The sequence below is a fragment of the Rhinichthys klamathensis genome, unplaced genomic scaffold (genome assembly GCF_029890125.1).
Source record: "Rhinichthys klamathensis goyatoka isolate OS25496 unplaced genomic scaffold, OSU_Roscu_1.1 h1tg000597l_1, whole genome shotgun sequence".
Taxonomy (NCBI): Eukaryota; Metazoa; Chordata; class Actinopteri; order Cypriniformes; family Leuciscidae; genus Rhinichthys; species Rhinichthys klamathensis.
Window position 1 is genome coordinate 586,353 of NW_026607053.1, and position 24,710 is coordinate 611,062.

The 24,710-nt window shown below is 40.1% G+C and overlaps 1 protein-coding gene across 2 annotated transcripts in view; it reads left to right on the forward strand.

Annotated features, from left to right (window-relative positions):
* Positions 1 to 21,524, forward strand: part of cc2d2a (coiled-coil and C2 domain containing 2A) — a 38,797-nt gene extending 17,273 nt beyond the window's left edge. For both annotated transcript variants that reach the window (XM_056240416.1, XM_056240417.1), the window contains 26 exons: positions 764 to 973; positions 1,052 to 1,158; positions 1,718 to 1,858; positions 1,931 to 2,087; positions 2,315 to 2,559; positions 4,194 to 4,371; positions 4,462 to 4,615; positions 5,244 to 5,391; positions 5,470 to 5,608; positions 5,825 to 6,028; positions 6,997 to 7,089; positions 7,777 to 7,868; positions 10,787 to 10,954; positions 11,043 to 11,148; positions 11,624 to 11,733; positions 12,779 to 12,875; positions 12,955 to 13,053; positions 14,179 to 14,355; positions 15,731 to 15,934; positions 16,024 to 16,113; positions 16,753 to 16,866; positions 17,623 to 17,757; positions 18,966 to 19,088; positions 19,176 to 19,234; positions 19,997 to 20,174; positions 20,712 to 21,524. In XM_056240416.1, coding sequence (XP_056096391.1) covers positions 764 to 973; positions 1,052 to 1,158; positions 1,718 to 1,858; positions 1,931 to 2,087; positions 2,315 to 2,559; positions 4,194 to 4,371; positions 4,462 to 4,615; positions 5,244 to 5,391; positions 5,470 to 5,608; positions 5,825 to 6,028; positions 6,997 to 7,089; positions 7,777 to 7,868; positions 10,787 to 10,954; positions 11,043 to 11,148; positions 11,624 to 11,733; positions 12,779 to 12,875; positions 12,955 to 13,053; positions 14,179 to 14,355; positions 15,731 to 15,934; positions 16,024 to 16,113; positions 16,753 to 16,866; positions 17,623 to 17,757; positions 18,966 to 19,088; positions 19,176 to 19,234; positions 19,997 to 20,174; positions 20,712 to 20,900 — 3,717 coding nt within the window. In that variant the 3' untranslated portion in view covers positions 20,901 to 21,524. The remainder of the gene's footprint in view (positions 1 to 763; positions 974 to 1,051; positions 1,159 to 1,717; positions 1,859 to 1,930; positions 2,088 to 2,314; positions 2,560 to 4,193; positions 4,372 to 4,461; positions 4,616 to 5,243; positions 5,392 to 5,469; positions 5,609 to 5,824; positions 6,029 to 6,996; positions 7,090 to 7,776; positions 7,869 to 10,786; positions 10,955 to 11,042; positions 11,149 to 11,623; positions 11,734 to 12,778; positions 12,876 to 12,954; positions 13,054 to 14,178; positions 14,356 to 15,730; positions 15,935 to 16,023; positions 16,114 to 16,752; positions 16,867 to 17,622; positions 17,758 to 18,965; positions 19,089 to 19,175; positions 19,235 to 19,996; positions 20,175 to 20,711) is intronic.
* The last annotated feature ends 3,186 nt before the right edge of the window (positions 21,525 to 24,710 follow it).

Sequence of the window (24,710 nt, forward strand, 5' to 3'; positions counted from 1 at the left end):
TCATCCACCATCACCAGCATCACCTTCTCTGGTCATGATATCCACCTCTCACCCTCAGTCACAAACCTTGGTGTTAGAATGGACCCTCACTTGAACATTGAGGCCCACATTAAACATCTTTGTAAAACCTCTTTCTTTCATCTCAGGAACATTGCAAAACTCCGCCCAATGCTCACTTTTCCTGATGCCGAAAAACTTGTCCATACCTTTGTTTCCTCCAGGCTGCACTCCTCATCGGGATCCCAAGCAAGAACATCAAGCAGCTGCAGTACATCCAGAACTGTGCGGCTAGGATCCTGATGGGCGTGCGGAAGTACCACCATATCACACCCATCCTTAAATCGCTCCATTGGCTTCCTGTCCAGTACAGGATTGAATTCAAAGTTTCCCTTCTGTCCCATCAGTGCCTCCATGGCACTGCTCCACCATATCTCAAACTCATCACCCCCCTTTCCTCATCACGCCATCTCCGCTCTGGACAGGCCAATCTCTTTCAGCCTTTGAGGACAAGGCTTCGTACTATGGGTGACCGTGCCTTCTGTTCAGTTGCACCCAGTCTGTGCAACTGCAATCTGTGGACTCTTTTAAAAAAGGCCTTAAAACCCATCTTTTTAGAAAAGCCTTTTATGGCTAAAAGTGTTATTTTAATGTTAATGTTTTTATTCTGTTTTATATTGTAGCACTTTGAGGTCATTGAATTGATGTAAAGTGCGTTATAAATAAAATGTATTATTATTATTATTATTATTATTATCTGTTTCAGGCTCTGAAGTCGAAGCATTTGAACCTCTACATATCTGGAATGGGTGATCCCCAGTCAGACTACCAGCTGGATGTAGATGTGTCGGGCCTCATCTTCTCCCATCATCCTCTCTTCAGCCGTGAACACGTGCTGGCAGCCCGTCTCGCCCAGCTGTACGATCAGCAGCTGACCAGACAGCACAAGAGCCTCACACGACTCCTGACCGACAAGGTAACGCAGAAGAGGGCCATTAAAACCAAGCCTCCTGTTCTTAAAACTCATTCTGGATGTGTGTGTGTGTGTGTGTAGTTGAACGGCTTGAGGAACACGATACATAATATGCTGGAGCTACACAGAGGAGAGGCTCTGAGTCAGGTGACCCAGCAGAGGATGGCAGAGTACAAACAGGAAGTGAGGTAAGAAACAGGGTTCATACAAGGTGCTTAAAGTACTTGAAATTTAAGTCCTGGAAAACCCTTGAAAACAGCCATATTTGTGAAGAGGTACTTGAAAAGTGACTTGACTTATTTAAATACAATATATATAAAATGCAATTTTTTCGGAAAAACACAAATGCAATCTTTTCATGCAGCCCGTCTGATACCATTAGATCTTTCGAAGTACGCCAACATTATAATATAAAAAAATATTTATTGAACAATAATAGCCATTATAGCCTTTGTATTTAATATATATTAATAAATGCATTGTAAGTTGTATTTTGGATACCTTATATCTGTAATTTAAGTTTAAAAAATCCTTAACAAATACTAAAGATATTGTTTTATAAGTGTGATCTCTGATTGTAGCCCTTCAAAACCAAAAAAGTAGTGCTTGAAAAGTCCTGGAATTTAATTTTACAGTGTCTGTACGAACCCTGAAGAAACTTCCAATCACCTTTACCTTCAGTATTATATTTATGATAGTCATTCTGTCACATTTATTTCTGTCCTCTGCATTCTCCTGTATTGTCAGACACACTCGTCAGTTGCGAGATGTGGAGCAGGACAAGGACAGAGCTCTCCTCAAAAGCATCATCAGAGTGTGGAAGGAGCTCAAAGCTCTCAGAGACTTCCAGAGATTCACCAACACACCTTTCAAACTCTTCGTCAGGAGGTATGTCATCATATGTCATGTGTCATATGTTTTGTGCTTTGTGTAATGGGACATGTGGCTTTGGCTCTGCAGGGAGAAGGTGGAGCGAGAGCAGGACGAGCAGGAGTATGAGAATGACATCATGGCGGAAGTGGAAGAGCTGCAGGCGGAGACGGAGGAAGACTATCAGAAGAAGATGAGTGAATACAGAAGACAGCATGAGGAATGGAAATCCTGGAAGAGAAAACAGGTACCACTACACATGCAATGCAATCGCTTGCATTCTCATTGGTAGTCGCTTTGTAGCTCAATACCTTTCATTTAAAATCAATGATTTTGTCTCTTTGTTTCTGCAAATCATGGTCAATGTTAATAACCACTTATGTTTTGTCTTAAAAATTACTGTTAATGCATCCATAATCCTGTTTGAAACCAGATTGACATGAGATGTTCACAACATGCTTCTGATTCTCTCAGAAAGTCTTAAAGAAAAAGCAGAAAAAGAAAAGACAGCAGGAGGAAGAAGAGGAGGATGAGGAAAGTGAGGAGGAGTTGGGAGAGGAGCCAGAGAAGCCGGATCCTCCAGAGAAACCAGACACGGGCTCCCTGGAAGAGCAAGTGCGGGAGAAGGCTGCCAGGATCCGCAGGAAACCTGGAGAACCGGTTCTGATCCCAGAACTTACCGTCTCCGGGCCCATCACCCCCAATGAGCAGTGTCCACGGTGAATGAACACACACACACACACACACACACTGATACACTTACCTCAGACCTTAAGGGTATTGAGTGTCTTTATAAAGATAAATAAATGAGGGTCGTTCACACAGAATGTGTTTTTTCCATTTCACTGCTCTACTTTTCCATTGTTTTTCAATGTAAACACATGCTAGATGGACGCGTTTTGACCATTGCGCTCGAGTCTTTTGCATGACGCGGCATTCTAAAAACGTGGCGCTCAAGTTAAAATGAGTTCAACAAAAAAAAAAAGAAGAAGTTTTGCTTCACTGACCTACGTTTTGTGTGAATGGCCCCTAACGGGGTTATCCAAGGTAAGCAACACTTGGGGGACATTTACACGGCAACGATATGCTTAAAACTGAGAAGTTTTTCCTTTGAGTTTTCCACGTACAGACAGATCCACGACAACGACTAAAAACACTGTGTTTTCGTTGTTTACACGGAGACCGCTTTCAAAAACGTTGAAGAAAACGGTGTCGTGTAAACAACCCCTTACTTTTGCTCTTATTTGAGGTTAGTGATTTGAACAAACCCCTTAAACCAGGGATGCCCAATCCTATTCCTGGAGATCTAGCTTCCTGCAAAGTTCAGCTCCAATCCTGATCAAACGCACTAAAACACCTCAACACCTAAAACACCTCAACAACCACACAGCAAAGCCCTGGCAACTACCTGCAATATTTCAGCAACGCCTTCACAACTTCCCAGGATGTCCTAGCCTCCACCCTCAACACCCGTGCTACTGCACAGCCATCTGCTAAAAACATGTAGAACACCTCAAGGCTGTGACACACAAAGCCAACGGTTGGCCAGTGTTGGGTCGTCGTTGAGCATCTTTCGGCCTTGTTTGCATTGTGTTCTATACTGTTGACACTATATAGTCCAGTCATTTTAAGCCAAAATGGGGGTCAACCTAGAACAAATTGCGACAGAAGCAAACTCAACTGATTTTCTATCCTCAATATGTCCTGAGTAGCCCCGAAGAATCCCATTAGGGGAAAGTTTAGAAAAAGACCCAAATATAGCCTATTCATACGCCTATTCATTCTTTTTCTCACGTGAATAAGGTAAAAATTTTAACCTTTAGATATCTCCATGAAAATTACTGAGTTGATTACTTGCACCAAGTTTTTTTTAAATTGCTTGTTAACATGGGCAAACGGTGCATAATCTAATTACGTATGTGCTAATTTGCATAAATAACACAACATATCTAAACATTGGGTTAGCCAGGTGAAAATGTCTTGTAGAATCTTGTTGACATCTTACAGTAAAAGACTGGACTACTAGTAAAACCCGCGTATGCAGCTTTTTTTAGCATGTTTAATCAACGTAATGTGCTAGTTGTCCATTGGCTTTGTGGTTTGTTAAGGCAACGACACGAGGTGACAACACGATTTGTTGCTGCTAGTTCTTTGATGTTGGTTTGATGTGTCTGGGCCTTTAGAAAGTCTGGCTCTGGCAAACACCAATACAACCTTAAGACCACTCAGGACACCTTAACAACTCCCTGAAAACCACCATCAACCCTTGCGTTGTTTCAGTCACTTTTGCCTGGGTAAAGACTCAGAGTGTCTCCAGAAAAAGTAAACTAGTTTTTGTATGTGCCTCATCTAGTGCCGAGTTTGCTCGCAGAGAGGATGTGTCCAAACGTGTCCTCTTCATCAAGGTCCTGTACAACGATAAAGAAGTTTCCAGAACGGACAGTCGCGCCCTCAACATGGATTTCAGAGTCCACTTTGGTCAGATCTTCAACCTGAAGATTGTGAACTGGCCAGAAAGCATCAAACTGCAGGTACGGTTGGGTTGAGTGTATAGAGTAAATGCACAATTCCATTGCCGTTTGTGTGTATGCGTTTAAGACGTTCTGGATGTTGTCTCGCAGGTGTTTGAGGGTGTCGGCTCGTCTTCCACCCTGCTGGTGGAGGTGTGTGTGCCGGTTCCAGAATCCTCTGTCCTGACCGGCAGTGCACCATCTGAGGAGATGGAGTTCAGCAGCAACCAGAGAGTCACCTTCAACCACGAGGGTGTCGGCAGTGGTAAGTTCGGGATAATGTACATCCAGCCGGGTGTTATCTCAGAATAAACCCCGACAACGTGATGAACACCCCGACGCGGAACGGAGTATATATTTTATTATGTCTTTAAACGCAAAGCTTCCGCGGAGAGAGCAGTTGCTAGCGCGGCAAGTTCAAACTAGACGGATATTTAAGAGATACGGTATACAGTCACACCACTTATTACACAGCATTTCACCACATAAATAATTATGGAGATAAGAGATATTGATTTCAGATTAAACTGTTTTAAAATCATCGCTGTTTTCTTATAATCCAACAGTGTACAAAACAATAGTCACAAAATGGCAGCAGCTGCCTTTGTGTGAAACAAGAGAGAGTGTGTTCACGATGCTGGATGGCATAATTAAATAACCGCTACACAAAATATTTTGTGTACAGTTGTTATCTGGGAATAATTTACCGCTGGATGCCGCGATTGACCAATCAGAATCAAGTATTCCACAGAGCCGTGTAATAAACACTCTTAAAACCTGCCTAAACAAATTTCTATGCGTCATAGTCATGCCCCCCAAAGCAAAGGCTGTCTCAAACTGTAGGAAGCCAAATGATTCAGCCTTCAGGTTGTTTTATATCTCATTTGTGGTAGGTGTCCCGTTCTCTTTCGAGGCTGACGGCACCAGCACACAGACCCTGCTGACGTCAGGGAAGCTCTCCTGCTGCGTGTCCTGGGCTGTAGGGGAGGATGACGTCCCCCTCGCTCCCCCGTCCAGTCAGCCTGGAGGGGGCATGTACAGGTCAGAGACCCAGCCCTGCATTAGCGGGTCGTTTTCAGAGTTGTGCTTGATTAGATGGACTGTTTTCTCTCTCTTCAGTGGTCTTGGGCAGATGGACGCTATAGCCTGTATCGGGGCATCTAGTCTGAATGATATGAAGAAATTGGGGAAGTGGGCGGCTGAGTCTCGCCTCGACCCTAACGACCCCAACAACACCTCCATCATGCAACTACTCTCGGTACATTTCCCAGAAATCTTGAATGCACCTTTAATCATTGCGAGTCACAAGACTGTGCCTATTAGCCATTCTAATTTGAAAAAAGACAGAAACCTTGCCATTGATGGTGAAATATGCAGTTTAATCATTTAAAAATATATATTTGAGTACTCAACACCACAGTAGAAAATACCAATAGGAATGTATTATTCTTGGTGTCTCTCTTTGTCTCTGTAGGTGGTGAGTGGTGGAGATGTGGCGGTTCCTGAATACTTTCGTCTGGAGCAGCTTCAGGAGGAGTTTAATTTCCTGCCCGACGAGGAGCTGCAGCGTTCCCGTCGCTTCCGCCTCCTGAGGCTGCGGAGTCAGGAGGTGGCGGAGTTCCGGCACTTTAAATGCGTCCCCTCCATGGAGCGTGAGATATCCCAAAAGGTGTTCCAGGTGAGATCACTTAACCTCTGTGAGAACCATAGACTGTAAAAAATACGTGTCCGTGACGTCACCCGTAGGTTTCTGAAGAGCATTTTTGAAGCCCAAAGTGGGCGGAGCCAGCCGTCGCCATCTTGGCAGCGCGTCACTCCGGGATAACAGAAAATTGGCAAAAAGGCGGGATTATCTGTGGTGACGTGACGCTAACAGACAGCAGACAAACGGCTAGTAGTGACAGCGGCGGCAATCCACCTGTCACTCAAGTGGCCACGCCCTTAATTATACAGAACTTTAAGGCTTAATATAATTTAAACGGGTGAGTTTAAAAAAAAATCACCCCCCTCACAGTTTTCATGAAGAACAAAATTAGCTATATAGACCAAAACCAATTTCTGTACCAGGCTGTTGACAGGTTTTTTTCTGCTGTAAAATTGGGCATATTAACATGGGGGTCTATGGGATTGACTCTCTTTTGGAGCCTGTCTCTAGTGGCCAGTCACTGAATTGCAGTTTATGTCACTTCCGTGTTGGATTCAAGAGGGAGACTGGCAGGTTGCCAGTGAAAACGGCCTGTGTCCAACATTGTTACAACAGAACTGTCTGTGAAGTGGTGGCCTAAGATGTGAAGTGGCCTAAGATTGTCCAGACTAGATGAATGGCCAAGGGATTCAAAGAGATAGTGTTTGAAAAAGATATATAAAAATGGGAAGACTGTCCAGGTAGGAGTCGAAAGTTGCATTTAAAGATTAAAGAGAAAACATGGTAAATTATTATAGTTTATTGTAGTGCCACCTAGTGTCGAGTAGATGTCTGTGCAAGATGTCATGGCAAGTCTGAATGAAATGTACAGTTAATGTAGGTTTCCAGCACCTGCAGTGCAATGTAAGAACAGTCTTATCTTTTTAGGAAGTATGTACCTGTAATCAGTTCATATGTTAATTGAACAAATGGGTGGATTTGTGTCATCATTTTTGTTTCAGGATTATGAGAAGAGACTAAAGGATGGCGAGATCATCAATACAAAAGAGCACATTGATTCACATCGAGCCCTCGTGGCCAAATATCTGCAAAGAGTGAGTGATGATGAGTTATTTTGCTTTCTTTCTTACTTGGACTAGCGTTCAAAAGTTTGGGGTCGGGAAGATTTCTACACATATTTTTGAAAGAAGTCTCTTAAGCTCACCTTGGCTGCATTTATTTGATCAAGAATTGGACAAAACAGTACTTTTTTGAAATATTATGACAATTTCAAATTTTGAATATACTATGTTAAAATGTAATTTATTCCTGTGATCAAAGCTGAATCTGCAGCATCATTACTGCAGTCTTCATTGTCACATGATCTTTCAGAAATCACTCTAATATGATGATTTGATGCTCAAGAAACATTTATGATTATTATTAATGTTGAAAACAGTTGAGCTGCTTCCTATTTTTGTGGAAACAGTCTTTTTTTTTTCAAGTTTCTTGTGTGAACTTCAAAAGAACAGCATTTATTTAAAAAAATAAATCTTTATGTCTTTACTGTCACTTTTGATTAATATAATGCATCCTTGATATTGATATTAATATAAAATAAAAAAAATCATACCGACCCTAAATATCTTCTTTTTTTTTTCTGTTTTGTCTTTATGTTTTAAACATGAAAGGACAGTGGACAGTAATGCGAGTTGTGTATAGGATAAATGTTGTATGTATGGATTGGTCTGCCCTTCAAATCAAATTCCCTCTCAAATTCTCTGTTTGTCACTCTGTCTCAGGTTCGGGAGTCAGTCATTAATCGTTCCCTTATAGCGAAGCATCATTTCATCCTGTCCGATGTGGTTTCGGAGGACGAGGTTCCCAGCATCGGGTAAAACGTCTCTATTGTTGATCTCATTAGACTTTAAATAGAGGCGTATTGAGGCATCCTCACCTTTAAGACTCCGCCCACTCCTAGATGTCATATTCAGATGTGGTCTGGTACACATACTCACCCAGTAACAAATGCTGACACTTTCTTTCAAGCTAAATCCAGTTCATGCACTGTTGTTAATTAAATAACTGTTGTATTTGCTGATGATTATTATATAGAAGCAGTTTATGGTATGTTCATGCCATGAGCAGTGTAGTTTAAGCGCCAGTTTTCATCTAATCTGATTATCTGTATAAAGTGATCTTTATTTGACAGCTCTATTATTTTATTTCTCTTTTTTTTCTCTCCTGTATGTTTGTATATTCAGTGGTCCAGGTGCTGGGTATGTTCTGAGGATTTTTCTGTTCTTTTTTCAGTCTTTTGTATTCCTTTATTTTCCTTGTGTTCCTCCCCTCAGATCTGTGTGTTCATGAGATGCCATTTTCTGTAGAATTAGTCAGTGTAAAGTATGTTAGAGGAGTCCAGTCTCACACTGCAGTGTGTGTGTGTGTGTGTGTGTGTGTGTGTGTGTGTGTGTGTGGAAATCACACACTAAGAGAGTGTTTGTGTGTTTGATCTGCTGTATGGTGAGTACTGATAGTGTGTTTAGAGCAACAGCACTAATGTATGTATGTACTCACCCTCGTGTTGTTACAAACCCATATCCTCAAAACACAGCAAAGCAAACACACACCCATTGAGGTGCAAGTTAAAGGACAAGCCTTAATGCAAAGATAATATAACTGCACACTCTCTTAAAGTCCCCCTGTGGTGAAAATCAAGTTTTTAATGTTGTTTATATGTCTATGTGGTGTTTTTAATACGCTTAAAGACAAACCATGTGTAAATTCATAAGTCGACAGCATTGCTGAGTATTTTCTGCTTAAAGAGGCTATATGTAACTTTTTCCCAAAAATAAACGTAACAATAGCCTTTTCATTTGACCATTTATGACTCAAACATCTCCTGATGAGCATTTTTCCTATTTTCTGTCGGGTCGGATTTCCCCTCGCTGTCTGCGGATGTGACGTCAGGCGCGTTCATGTTAAACGTTTCAGATCACTCTGCCACCACCGCTAGTCAGCAAGTAGCCTACACTCGCAAGCAGTGCAATGGATTTTGCGATTTTTTGACTGTTCTTACCTCTGTAAACATAATGTTGACCTCCTTGCAGCAGATGACTTGTGAAGTGTGCACGTACGAGCGCTGCGAGAGCGAGCAGAAAGGAAGAGCAGTTCTGTTTTTTGGCAACAGGTGTCAGTCGCGAGTTTAAATTTCAGAAAAACGCATATAGCCTCTTTAAAACTGCAGTGAACCAAAGACAGTCTCAAAAACACGGCTTGAAATCGCTGGTGTTTCTGACGTCACACACTTCCTTGTAACCAATCAGATCAACGTGTGATCGTCAACCAGTGGATCTCTGAGCTGAGTGAGTGAGTGGAGGCGGGGCTCATTTGCATATTCATAGAACCGCACGTATACTAAACGAGGCAAGGGTGTCGAGTTACATTAAAGATATTTTAAGGCATGAATAACTTTTTTTCAAGGAAATAAAGTTAAAATATGAAACTCAAAGATGAGTTTTAAGGGATACAATTATTGACTACAGGGGGACTTTAAGCACATTTTATTATTTGTGCCACAACAAGTAGCCTTTGTCAAGGTATAATTCCTTGCAAAGGTAGGAATTATACCTTGACAAAGGCTACTTGTTGTGCCGAAACGTTGGTAATAATAAAATGTGCTTTAGAGAGTGTGCAGTTATATTCTCTTTGCATCATGTTCCAAACCCATATGACATTCTTTCTTTGTAGAGCACTAAAGGAGAGGTTTAGCTGAATGTTCAAGCTGCTCTTTTCCATATTATTAAATCATACATCGACCAACATTATAAAATGATTAAAGCTTTGTGTGAGGAACAGGCTGCAAGATAATCTTCTCTGCTTATATTCAGAACAACAGCATTATTGGGAGTATGATATTGCTTTTATATAGTAGATCAATAAACAAAAACCTTGCATTTTAGACACAATATTGTCAGTTACTTTGGCTCTGCCAGCTAAAATAATTATAAACTAAGTCAGTGTGGAATCAACACTAGTGTTTTTGAATTAATCAGTTGAGTAAATAATTCAATGACTCGCTCGTAAAGACCGTGCGTCTCATTCACCAATATTTATGTCGATTGTTTGTATTTTCACTCACAGGAGAACTTCTCAACCTGAAGTTTAGCCTAATACACAATTCATGTGTATGCACAATTGCACATACATTTTTTTTCTTAACCTCATTGTAATGTTAATGGATTTTGAATATTCTCAATGAGTGCTCACGTGCCCCATGGTAGTAATTTGCATAAAACACACCCAGATCATATCCATATTAGGGCTTTTTCACAACCTTTTCTTTATAGCTTTTTCTTACTCTCAGAAACCATATGACAGTTTTTTTTCTAATTCTATTTTTTTCCGCAAATTTAGAAAAAATGAATTAAAAACTAATACATAGACTGACAGTCTATCCGAACGCAGACAAGTACAGTGAAACAAACATTGAAAAAACTCTTTGTTGTTGGACTTCCTTATCAGCACTCTTGGAATGCCGCTCAACCAATCAAATTCAATAATATAACATTATAGAGTCGAGACGTGAAATACTATTTTGTGTGTTCAACATCAGCATCTGTTAGTAGATGTGTGTTTGTGGGTGTACAGGATAGAATAAGAGACTTTAAAAAAACAAACTGTATGTGAGGCTGATGAAGTCCTGTGTCTCAATGTCTATTGTTCAAGCTGAATGTTAACTGAAGTCCCTCACTAATACTGCAGTGTGTTGTGGGATATCTCCACACTGACTCTCAGCGGATGCTTTTTCAGGGTGTTGGGCTGGAACCTGTTCAAACTGGCCGAGCCCAAGCGGCCCCTGAAGCCTCGCAGGAAGGAGAGGAAGAAGGTGACCGCTCAAAACCTCTCAGATGGAGACATCAAACTCCTGGTCAACATTATCAGAGGATACGACATCCCTGTCCGCAGACTTAATGCCAGGTACCTGTACACACCCAGGAAAGTTGACCGATAAGAAGACACTACTGAATGACTGCTTTCGCTCATGTATTGTTCGTTGTATTTTCAGCAAACCCCCTGTGTCGGCTAAGTCTGGACGCTCATTCACAGAGCCATTTGCAGCTCCTGTGCCGTCCCAGATACACCAACAGGGCAGTGAGTGGCCCTTCGGACAGGTAACAGCATGACGGCATCGCTGCACCAATCCTGTACCTTTACTTGAAATTATATTTAAAAGTGCAGTAAGCGATTTCTGAGAGACGCTGTTTATATTAGAAATCGACACCCAAACAAACACACCCCTCCCTATGTTGCTCCGCCCCTAAAATAACTACGTTTCAACAACAACAACAACAGCATATCTTGATTCCAAAACCAATGTTACTCGCGTATCGAACAAAAATAAAGGAACCTCTGAGTCTGTTTTCAGGCCTACCCGCTCTCTGAATATTTTCTAAATATTCACGCTGGTCCTAAAGCTCTTGCCTTTGTGTCCACTTTGTTTTTTCTCCTGTTCGCACCATAGAAACACCATATTTTTCCAGCACATACACAGAACAGACAAATAATCACATTTTCAACAGCTTTTCTCAGAAATTGCTTACTGCACCTTTAACTATCTCTGTGTGTGTTCATGTATGTGTGTTTCAGCCTCTGATCAGGCCGTTTGTGGAGGTGTCTTTCCAGCGCTCAGTGCTTCAGACGTCCACCGCCGAGGGTCCAAACCCCTGCTGGAACGAGGAGATTGTTCTGCCATTCAGGTCAGGCTTGGAGAGCCAGTGTAACATCACATCAGCTTGTTCGTAGCCCTAGTGAACGGCTTGCTGTCTACATGGGCTGCTGTCGTCCTGACTGAAATGAAACCTCACCCGTGGCTCATTTGAAACGCTCTACATAGTCAGCGGCTCCAAGCAAACACACAAACCGCATGTTGCTAAACTAATAACACAATACTCTAACAAGCATTAAAATCCACAGCACGTAGAACAAAATGGGGGTAAAATAGGCCTTTTTTTCTTGATATTCTTCAGTATTTTATTTTTAAAATAAATATAATTTCTCTTGAAAAATGATAATTTCTTTATTTTATTTTCTTGATATTCTCCAGTATCTATTATTTCTTGACAGATTTTATTTTTATTAATATTGTCCGGTGTTTAATGAAACGTACGTATTTTTTTTAATTAATTTACAATATTAATATGTATTATTTCTTTTAACTAAATGTATTTTTATTTATATTCTCCTGTATTGAATGAGTCATAAAGATTAAAAAAAAAATACATTAGTAATATTTATTATTTCTTTGAAGAAAATATGTATTTTTATTGATTTTCTCCAGTATTGAATGAAGCATAAAGACTAAAAAATACATTAATAATACTTATTATTTCTTTGAACACATTTTTATTGATATTCTCCAGTACTGAATGAAGCGTAAATATTGGAAAACTATATATAGATATATATATTTATTATTTCTTTGAACAATTTTTTTTTAATTCATATTCCCCAGTATTGAATGAAGCATAAATACATATTTTTTTAATAAATGTATATTAATAATATTTATTTCTCTTGAAAATTTTGCATTTGTTCTGAGTTCCTTTTTTTCATTGTGCAATGATACAATTTGGCCAAAAAAATTAGCTGTCTTAGAAAGCCGCATAATGTCCATTCATATTGGGAGTGCACCTATGATGCCTTAAAATGCTGGTTTGGTGGGCAGTTCACTGGGCTTTCAGTCAGAAGTGTGTTATTCCCTCAGTTGATGTGAATCCTCTTGTTTTCCTCGATCTCACTCAGTGCCCCGAACGGAGACTACAGCTCCACCAGTCTGCAGTCGGTCAGAGATGAGGTCTTCATCAACATCTTCGACGAGGTTCTCTCTGAATTGGTGGAGGTGAGAAACCTTCAGATGTGTGTCATGTTAATCTTGATGATGTGATGATGACATGAGCGGTCGATCTTTCCTCATTCAGGACGAGAGGGACAGAGGAAACACCATTCACACCCGTATAGAGAGGCACTGGCTCGGCTCCATCAAGATTCCCTTCAGCACCATCTACCTGCAGTCTCGGGCAAGATGCTAAACGCTGACACTTCACACAAACTCTGTGTCTCTGTCATTTCATTCAACCTTTCTAGTAGAAACTGTCATGTTCAAGGAATGAAGTACAAGATTTCATGTATGAATGGAAACCCAAACTCTTTTTGGGTGTGTTCACACGTGGCAGGTTTGGTTCAGTGAAAACAAACTCTGTTAGTACAGTTCATTTGAATAAAGGCCTGTTCACTATAAAGATACCTATATTAGTGTCCACACCAGCGGATGATATTGTTCTGTTTATTCTTAAATGCTGGAGCTCTTTAAAGCAGGATGGATTCTGATTGGCTGTCAATGGTTTTATCATTCATCAGCTAAAAAAAAAAAGTGATTCCAACCATATTGTTTCACTGTGCCATTATGGTTATAGTTGTGGTGTGGACTATGCTATTCTTTAATATGTAGAAAGATTTTTAGAACTATATCTTTACAGTTATCGTCCTTGGTGTGAATGTGCCTTAAGTGTAAACCGCGCACACCAAAAAAGTAGATCCACTTCCAAATGCATTCTGGTGCGGTTCGACTGAAATATGAACCCGGCATAGACCAAAAGACATCTAAACAAACCAAAAACAGGATGTGATGTCACAAGATGTGACCCTAAAAAGGTCAGAATGCTCCAGCATGTCTGTTTTTCTCGTGTCCCATCACAGGATCAGAACCGCGTCTCCTCACGGCAGATCTACATTTGTGTGTGATAAAGGGATTCCTGACGCTGTTTTATCTCATTTACACATTATATATGCTCTTCACCAGTTCTCAGCGGGTCAAAATACCATCATATGTAGATACACACATACAACGAACGCATCTATCCCAGAACACAGCATTGTTTTATATGTCCGGTTGCAAAATATACGTCATAAAAGCTGTTCTTTATTTTATATCTTTAGGTTCGGTGTTCAAAATGACAAAGCAAACCAGGACTAAATGTATCATTTTCTTTTTTTAGTCCGCACCAAAATAGCAAAGAGAACCAAACTCCAAGTGTGAACGCCCTTAAATTTGATTGGCTATTTTATTTCGGTAAAGCTGAAAATATCCATGTTTGATTGATCGCGATCTTTGTTTAGTTGAATGTGTACGTTGTGTGGTTTAGATTGACGGGACGTTTAAGGTGTCCACTCCGCCAGTGCTGCTGGGATACAGTAAGGAGCGCAGTTTGGGCAGTGAAGGGGGGTATGACACCATCCGCAGCCTGAGCGAAGGGACCTTCCTCAGCCTCTTCATCACCATTGAACCCCAGCTGGTGCCTGGAGACACCGTCAGAGAGAAGGTACAGGAGCCGATTCTGACAGCATCGTGTGCTATGGGATGATACAAATGAGCTTATGAATTTTTAATTCTTATCTTCTTAACCAAAACGGCTTTTAGGAGTAAAGTAAGATTTGTTATCATTTTTTTCTCTCTCTTTTTCTCTCTCTCTCTGTTTGTTCTTGTCTTTGGACTGCTTTTAATAGATGAAGGAAGTAAAGGTAACGGATTTGGAGTCTGATATCCCAGATATCCAAGTTTTATTAAGGAATATTCTGGGATCTGTACAAGTACCGCAATCTGATCTGAATTGCTGTCGATTACCACAGCAAATATTTTCGACTTATCCCTCAATTACAATAAAATACACACTTTTCTTGGAGTATGACCAACATGTTTTAACATTTTCTGTTAATATGAGATCAATGTTGTAACATTTATTAGTAGCCTTGTCTGTGTGAAGTTATAATGCCAGTAAACTGGGAGATTTGCACATGTCAGAAAGAGACCGTTTACATGGAGAAAGATCCAGCCACAGGACGCCAGAACTGTAGCCCGCCTCTAAAAGGACCGTTTCGAAACTTCACAGCTCATATAAAACACATCTGAAGTAGATCAATTAATGGAAGTGCTTTAACAGATACACTTCTATTTGAAACATTTCAGAGTTTCTTGCCCCATAGACTTTGATTGTATGTAAGTGCACTACACGGTTTGTGTTTGTTTTCACTAATGGAGAGATAAGTTGAAATTATTTTCTGTGGTGATCGACAGCATCTGTGAGCATCATAGAGCTTTACCCAGAACATCCCTGTCAGTGTTGTGTCTTTAGTGGAGTTCTGTTTAGATCAGTTCGTGTAATATCTCTCCATGTCAAATTTACTTGTTTATACGCTAGCGTTCAAAAGTTTGGGGTCAGTTAGATTTTTTTTTTCTTTTCTTTAATTAATAGTTTAATTCAGCCGGGATGCCATAAAGTGATAGTAAACATGTTTATAATGTTGTAAAATATTTCTGTTTCAAATAAACACTGTTCTTTTCTGAACCTTTTATTCATATAAAATAATGAAAACATTTGTAGCATGGTTTCCACACAAAAATGAAAAAAAAGTGGGAATTGTGAGGGGGAAAAAGGTCAGAATTGTAAAAAGCTTCCATAGAAAACGGTTATTTTTAATTGTAATAATATTTCACAGTATTACTGTTTTTACTGAATGTTTGATTGGTGAGCATAAAAGATTTCTTTCAAAAACATTAAAAAAATCATACCGACCCCAAACGGTAGTGGATGTACTGTATCTAAGATTAGCAATGTCTAACATTAACATTTTGCTGAAATGAATGAATATAAGAGAAACCACTGTGCTCAATGACCTCTGACCTTTCCCTCCTCTCAGTTTGACTCTCAGGAAGTTGAGCGTTTGCTGATAGCGAGTGAGGTCTTTGAGAAGGAGGCAAGTCGGCATTTCCCCGACCGGCCCTGTCTCTCCACCGTCATCGACATCAACGGCAAAACGGTGTTCGCCACACGCTTCATACGACCTCTGAACCCCCCGCAGGAGCTGCTGGACGCGCTCCCCAACAGCCCTCAGGAGACCGCGGTCCGTACCCACACACACACACGCACCCGTTCTGTGGCGCTCCTCCTCTGCTGTCCTTCTGTTCATCCTCCCGTTGTCTTTCTCCTCAGGAGTTAGTGGCGCGATACGTGTCGCTCGTTCCCTCTCTTCCAGACAGCGTGTCGTTCGCAGGAGTCTGTGACTTATGGAGCACATGCGACGTGAGGCGGTTCTCTCATCATTTGCTTCAAGCTTCTGGTCTTTGAGTTTGTGTTATATATATAGAGTCAAACCAAAATGTATTCCGACACCTTCAACATTTCTTACATTATCACAGTTTATTCGCTATAGTTTCGAAAATGGTTATAAAATGACAGTAACTCAGAGTTATCAAATCAGTGGATATTTGACTGGTTTTGTCCGTCCTTCTGTTAGACTCTCACAGATGAATGATGTTGAATATCTGTCAGCTGTTAAATTTAACTACACAATTAGATAATACCAGTTTAGCTCAACCAATCACCAAGCAATGCCTCATTGTGTTCAGTCTGTGTGTAAAAAGTCACATTAGCAATTAAAGAAAAAACACGGTCCGGTCAAAGTGTCGGAATAATTTTTGGTCTTAAATTTTTATAAACTTTAGTGGTAGTCACTGTATGAATATTTTTGTTGGGTATAAAATGTCACAGTTTACTTTAATTTTGCTTTCCTCACTTACATTAATGAACTATAGTGTCCTGCACACGCTAGTAAAAAGATATACTAGTAAAAAAATTATAAAAAATGATATCCTGTGTCTGAATAATTTTTAATTTGACTAAATATATATATGCTCGATGTTTAATTTGTACTGTTTTTAGCAATTCCTAACGCTGCTAGCTGGAGATGAGGAGGAGCATGCAGTTCTGCTCTGCAACTACTTCCTGTCCATGGGGAAACGGGCTTGGCTGATCATAGGATCCGCCATTCCCGAGGTTAGTCTCAGTCACAGGCTTCCAAGCTAATCGTGTTTGGCTAATTCACACAGGTCACGTCCAGTCATTTCAATAGGAATCCACACAATCAGGAATGTCAGGTGAGGATGAAAGATTTCCTCACTAGATTTCGCATTAGATTCAAGTTGGTCACGCGAATTCGCCACACTGACCAACAGAAAGCTTGGTATGAACCACAGTGACTTGTGTGTGAGCTGTGCTTCATATGATGCGTATGGAGTTAATATTGTGCCATAATTGAACAAACAAATCCAGCATTTTGAAAACAAAATCGATCTGCTTTGGAAAGGACAACTCGACTCGCAAACAAACAGAAAGCAATGTGCACGTACAAAGGTCAATTTGAGCGAAAATGCAGAGGAGTAACACATATGTGTTGTGTTTTGCAAATATAAATAAATGAGCCTAGATAATATTTCACAAATAAATACAAACCATCCTACAAATTGCATGTAACCTTTGAACAAATACCAAATCTAGTGCATGCAAATGCATATCTGTCTGTTATGATTGTCAGACAAAATGCTGGATGTGTTTAATTATGGCACAATATTAACTCCATAGATACGTCACTACACTATTGACAGAAGACAGGGACCCACTTGCTAATGTGACCGCATCTGAAAGAATCACAAAATCACGCTTTTCTCATCTCTGTGTTAGTGAGACTGACATCAGTGGGCACCAGTGGAGATGGACATGTGTTGTTGTCTGATGCCTGTGTCATTGTTTCAGGGCCCTACAGCGTACGTTCTGACGTATGAGCAGAACCGCTATCTGATCTGGAATCCCAGCACTGGGCAGCACTACGGACAGTACGACATATTCTGCCCCCTACAGACCATCGGCTGCCTGATCAACTCAGACAACGTCAGTATAACCACATACAACTCACATAACTGACTTCATCCGTGCTAAAATACATATTACAATCAATGTAAAATTCACTGCTGTTCAAAAGTTTGGAATAATTAAGATTTTGTACTGTTTTTAAAAGTCTCTTCTGCTCACCAACACTGCATTTTTATGATTAAAAAATGCAGTAAAACAGTAATATTGTGAAATATTATTACCATTTAAAATAACTGTTTTCTATGTGAATCTATTGTAAAGTTTCAGCATCATTACTCTCATGATCACATGATCCTTCAGAAATCATTCTAATATGATGATTTGATGCTCAAGAAACATTTCTCATTAATATCAATGTTGAAAACAGAATTTCAAAATGAATCTACTGTGCATCTCTCAGCAATTATCAACAATAATATAGTGGTGAATAAAGCAAAATGCATTTGAATTCTAATTAATATGAAAATGTGTACAAAGTAGTAAGAAATTGCTCAAAAGTCAGAAAATTCGTATTTATTTGTACATATCTGCCATAAGTCTGACTTTGTTGTTGTTGTAATTATTCTGCTCACTGTAAATTAAAATACAAGGAGTAAAATACAAGGTTTATGTCAGTAGTTGCATATTCATAACTGTGACCACAGTCTGTTTAGAATTAAGAAATCGATTCAGTAAAAATCCACATATTAAAAAATTTGACCTAATTCGTCAATGCCTTATTTATGTAGGTTGTGGAAACTGTGATACACTACCATTCAAAAGTTTGGGGTAAGGTTTTCCTTTAAAAAAAAAGAAAAGAAAAAAATGTATTCAGCAAGGACACCTTAAATTGATTAAAAGTGACAGTAAAATCTTTAATATTGCCACAAAAGATTTATATTTCAAATAAATGTTGTTTCAATGTTTCCACAACTGTTTTCAACATTGATGATAATCACAAACAATCACAGGAATAAATGACACATTAAAATATATACACAGAAAACAGTTATTTTAAATTGTAAATTGAAATAATATTTCTCAATATTTACTTTATTTTTGATCAAATAAATGCAGCCTTGGTGAGCAGAAGAGATTCAAAAACTTATTTAAAAACGTGTGACCTGTTTGCACAAACATGCAGTTTCTGTCAAAGCTGCACTGAAGTTGATTCCAGTGTGCTCTGGCTTTTATTTTTTTGTGATGTGGTCAAATAGTGTATGATTATTTGTGTTGATGCGTCTCAGGTGTGGTTTAATATCCAGCCATACGCTGCACCCATGAGAATGAGTTTTGATGTCTCTAAGCCAAAGCTCTGGAAACCGTTTTTCTCACGATCGTTCCCTGACCCCGGCCTCTCTAGTGTGCAGGTGAGGACGGCTCCACCAATCACAGGCCTCCGTTTAACAGGGTCACAAATTGTGTTGTCAGAATTGATTTTGAGTGATGTTTTTCAGCCGGAGGCACTGGTGTACAGACACACGGACAAAGCAGCTGCCGTGGAGTTACAAGACAGGTTAGTTGTAAAAGTCTTGTTTAGACATGCACCAGTTCAGGGGTGTGAACACTTATGCACTTTTTCTCTCTGAAGAACATCTCTTTTCTCTGAAATGTCTTACTTTGGTTGTCAGTAGCATTGTAATTTTTACATTAAACGTGTTAAAGGTCTGATTTGATTTATCTTTGTTTCATTTTTTTTTTAGGGATGCACGATATATCGGCCACCATATCGGTATCGGCCGATAAATGTTTATTTTTAATGTTATTGTTATCGGCCCGATAAGAAAATTTGGCCGATATATTAAAGCCGATAAATAATTTATTGTTTCCTTCGGCTGAGACACTTCAGATGCGCACCGTTCGACATGATGGTTTTAAATTGCTTGAAATATGATTGGAATCACTTTGAAAAGGAAAATACAGTTAATGCAACACAAGTCTGTCATGTCGGCTACATAAAAAAACATCCTTATAATTGTGTGCTTGGGACATGGATTTTAATGGTGAGACTTTTGTTTTTGTAATCAGGCTCTCAAAAATTATATAAAATTTGGATTTAGATTTATCGGCCAATATATCGGTTATCTTTCAAATATATAGAATTTTCGGTGTCTGCCAAAATGTTCATTTCGGTGCATCCTTAATTTTTTTACATCACAATAATCAGCTGTTTTAACAGGGGTGTGTGGACTTCTCACATCCACTGTAGCTACACATATTTTAGGGCATGTTATGAAATGATATTCATGCAGTAAACATCTGTGCTCCTGTGATGTAGGATAGAGAAGGTTTTGAGGGAGAAGATCATGGACTGGCGTCCCCGTCACCCCACTCGCTGGAACCGCTACTGCATCTCGACGCTACGCCAGTTCCTGCCAAAACTAGAGCTGAGCGGAGGACGAGAGGTGGCTGAGGAACATCGCCTCGAGCTGCAAAGCCTTCTGGGAGAATACAAGGTGAGTGCTCTGCTAGAAATTACGCTGTTAAAAGTTCCCTGGTTTTGTGTTTCTTGTTTTTGCTGTTTGGACTTTTATTTTGAAGTGTATTTTCTGTTCCTATCGTTCACGTTTAGTTACTGGTACACTTGGTTTCTATAGTTACCCTTGTTTGTTGTTGCCATAGTGATTGATTACCCTCACCTGTTGCTAGTTAGCCTCTCGTTGTTCAGTGTCTGACGTTGTTGTCCTTTGTGGATGTATCGTGTGCGTCGTTGTCAGTTGTTTTTGCCTGCCTTTCCCTGTTTTTGGATTTACTCTGTTTTTGTCTACTTCTCCCTGTCCCGTGCATGGATTTACTCTCGTTTTGTTTGTGTAAATAAATATTTATGTTGCAATCCTGATCTCCGTCTCTCTGAAACACCCCGCATTACAAATAGCGTGACATACAGCCCAATTGCTAGCTCGTTTAGCTGACACTGTTCTCAGATCAGAATAAGGGCCAGGCGTGCTCATTAAGATGGTATTTAATCATACATGTTAATTGTTCTGTTTCAGATATCTGGGTTTCCCCTGCACCTTCCTTTCTCCGAGATTCGGCCAATCATTGAAGCCGTTCACAGCACAGGGGTTCATAAGGCCGAAGCGCCAAACGTTGAGTTTGCCCTGGCGGTCCACGTGCACCCGTACCCCGGTAACGTGCTCTCCGTTTGGGTCTACATCGCCTCCCTGCTCAGTGTACACTAGATCTCAGCAGAGCAATAATATAAAGACTTCTAGATATGCTGTATATGAAATCAATGTCATATTTTATATAAATTTTTTTGATTTGGTAGTGCTCCTGTGCCTGCCAGTGTGTTTTAACACTACATCTACTAATACTAGTTATCTTATTAATTTTTAAAGAAACTCAGTCTATGATGTTATTTATGTGTGATTTTAAAACTTTTGTACATTTTTATTCTGTATGTTTTTCGTGCTTGTACTAGTCCGATTTGTATGAAATAATTTTAGACCATTTTTATTACACTAGTTTGCTAAGTTTGTACTTTTTTCCCCTAGTATCGTTCTTTTAGGGTGAATCTCACAAAACCCACCAAGAACATGTCTAGGTCATATTGCACTTTCATGAAAACAATGTTTTTATTTTCTTTTGATATTGAGGTAAAATATCACCTGAAAATGTTCTTTACAGTTGAATACTTTATTCATTTATAGATATTTGTATATTTTAACTGTACTGGTTCAAGCTGAGGTAAGCACACTATTAAACTGAATCAGTTAATTGTTGAGGCACAATTAAGTGTCGAAATAGAACATTATGGAGTATTTGTGCTACTGAATAAAACAGTGCAGATGCTTTTAACTGTTCTCTGCCTTGCATGTGAAATTGAAAATCTTTCGTGAGACTCTTTAGTACTACAGAGAGATGTTATCACTGTGTGTGACTGATGTATTTGTCTGCCTCAGACAGACAGAAAAGGATCTATCAGATCTGTCAGCTGTTATCAGCTCAGTTTGGTTGGAACTTGTTGGGTCTTGCAGGTGTTTTTTGTTTTTTAGTATCAGTGTGTTGATTTCAGGCTTATCAAACTTTGTGAACTTCCTCAATCCTGATGACAGTTTTACAGCAAGAGGCTTCACTCTTTACCTGGACACTTCATAGAAACTGTGTGTTTGGCTCCTCTTTTTCCAATGATCAAAATCTTGCTTTCAAATATTAACTTTATTATTGGTGTTTTAGCTGTTTGTTAATGTAAAAGGTCTGCAAAGTTTTAAATATCAAAGGCACAACAAATAAAGTTTTTGTCTCCTAACAGAAAAAAATTATAATTCTGAACTGGCGAGACCAATCACAACAGACCTCTGCTCTGACCAATCAGAGCAGAGTAGACCAATCACAACAGACTGGGCCACCTGACCAATCAGAGCAGAGTAGACCAATCACAACAGACTGGGCCATCTGACCAATGAGAGAAGAGTAGACCATTCACAACAGACTGGGCCACCTGACCAATCAGAGCAGAGTAGACCATTCAAAACAGACTGGGCCACCTGACCAATCAGAGCAGAGTAGACCATTCACAACAGACTGGGCCACCTGACCAATCAGAGGAGAGTAGACCATTCAAAACAGACTGGGCCACCTGACCAATCAGAGTAAAGTAGACCATTCAAAACAGACTGGGCCACCTGACCAATCAGAGCAGAGTAGACCAATCACAACAGACTGGGCCATCTGACCAATGAGAGAAGAGTAGACCAATCACAACAGACTGGACCATCTGACCAATCAGAGCAGAGTAGACCAATCACAACAGACCTCTGCTCTGACCAATCAGAGCAGAGTAGACCATTCACAACAGACTGGGTCATCCGACCAATCAGAGCAGAGTACACCGATCACAACAGACTGGGTCATCTGACCAATCAGAGCTGAGGAGACCGATCACAACAGACTGGGCCACCTGACCAATCAGAGCAGAGTAGACCAATCACAACAGACTGGGTCATCCGACCAATCAGAGCAGAGCAGACCAATCACAACAGACTGGGTCATCCGACCAATCAGAGCAGAGCAGACCAATCACAACAGACTGGGTCATCCGACCAATCAGAGCAGAGCAGACCAATCACAACAGACTGGGTCATCTGACCAATCAGAGCAGAGCAGGTTCATGGAAAGGCGGGGTTTAGAGAGACTGAAGGCTTGTTCGACTTGAACCCGCGCTGCACAGACCGATCGGTGAATGACATTAAAGTCCCGCGAGAGCGATTAGAGAGTAGACGGCTCCTTATGCTTTTCAATCTCTCTCGCGGGACTTTGATGTCATAAAGCGATCGGTCGTTGCAGCGCGGGGTTCAAGTCGAACAAGCCTTGAATCTTCGAACAAACCATTTTCAAACTGTGAGAAAAGGAGTGATGCATGTAGATCTGTCATGGGAGACCTACCAAACAAAATGGGAAGCTTTTAAAATGGCGTAATAGGAAACTTTGATGAAATATGACTCTTGAATGAAATGATTGAGATCAGACTGAAGTGGCAGATCTGCAGAGGTGTAGGTGCTACACACAGTCTGAAACAGCTTTGCTTTGACAGCATTTTATGTTTTATTCCGGTGTTTAGGAATAAATGCGTCTTTCCTGCTTCCTCTGTATTACCTCAGCGAGTGATATTTAGGTATTCATGTGTCTGACCTCAGAACATTTTGGAAAAATCAGAACTTTTTTCCTGAGGAGGATATTTTGAGAAAGTTGAAGTTGTTTTCATAGCGCAATAAACTCTTTACTCTCAGAAGATCAAGGAATCTTTTGATTCTTCATGACAAGTGCTCTTGAAAGACGTGACCCGCTCTGGAATGTTTTCACATCAGAACTGAGCTCTGTGGATCTGCGTGCTGCTTTCATAATGTGCTCTAAATCCCCTTTTTCTCTCGCCCCGCTTTCCTGTATTAAACTCAGACAGCACAGACAAACTCTAAGCATAGCAACATGCACAAATAGCCAGAAAAGAAACCACTAGGGATATCAAGCATTGCACTGAGATCATCACTAGGTTAAAGTAAATAATGCAATGACCACTAGATGGCTCCTCTTCATCATATGAGTTTAATTTATCCGCTCAGATCTGTTGTTTTCCATGCTAAAGGACATGACCGCAGATCACATCTGTATCAGATCAGGCCATTAGACACCAGACACGTGACCTACCGCCATGATCACTGGGGTACATGAAAGCGTGGTCATTGGTTCAAGCTGTAAAATAAGAAATAATTTTGTCAGGTTGAGGCTGGACATTTTAAATGTCATACGCGTTAGGGCGCGGATGGATGAAATAAGCACTCTCATCCATGCATATGTCACAGTTTCCCTTTGTTTGGACTTAATGACATTTTGGACATGTGTATACACTATTGTTCAAACGTTTGGAGTCAGTAAACTTTTTATTACATTATATTTATCAAATAACAACATCATTCACGTTGCTTCAAATCACCAACTCAACCGGTGTCAGTGTGAACGGACCTTCAGTGTGGAAAAGAGAGTGTGTTGCTGCATCGTCTGGTTAGGACACGGTGTAAGCTTCAACACGTCACTTGAGGTTTGAACCATAAAGCATCGCACGGCATTTCCGTTGAGCCTCGGACACATTGTTCTCTGGCGTCTGATCAAACACTGCAGAATGAAAATTAAATAACTCTGTTGCTGTCATTAGTCTGATATAAGAGCAGCAGCACTGCTCTCTTTCATTTCGGTTTGGACACAAATAAGTGTATTGTTGATGGTTACTGTGTTATTTCAAGTCAACACATTCTCATCCTTTAGCGTCAATATAACACGCACTGTTATGGGTAGGTTTAGGTCTGGGGTAGGGTACGGTTATGACGCCTTGGGTTCTGCGTCTCATATTGACGCTAAAGGATGCCATGTGCGTAAGATTTCGACGAAATGTCAAAAGCGTCACCTGTATGACGCCTTGGGATGAGAACAGGCTGGTTATTTTTCTTAGGAATGTACAAATGGAGTATAGACAGCATCTCATTTATGTCAATGAA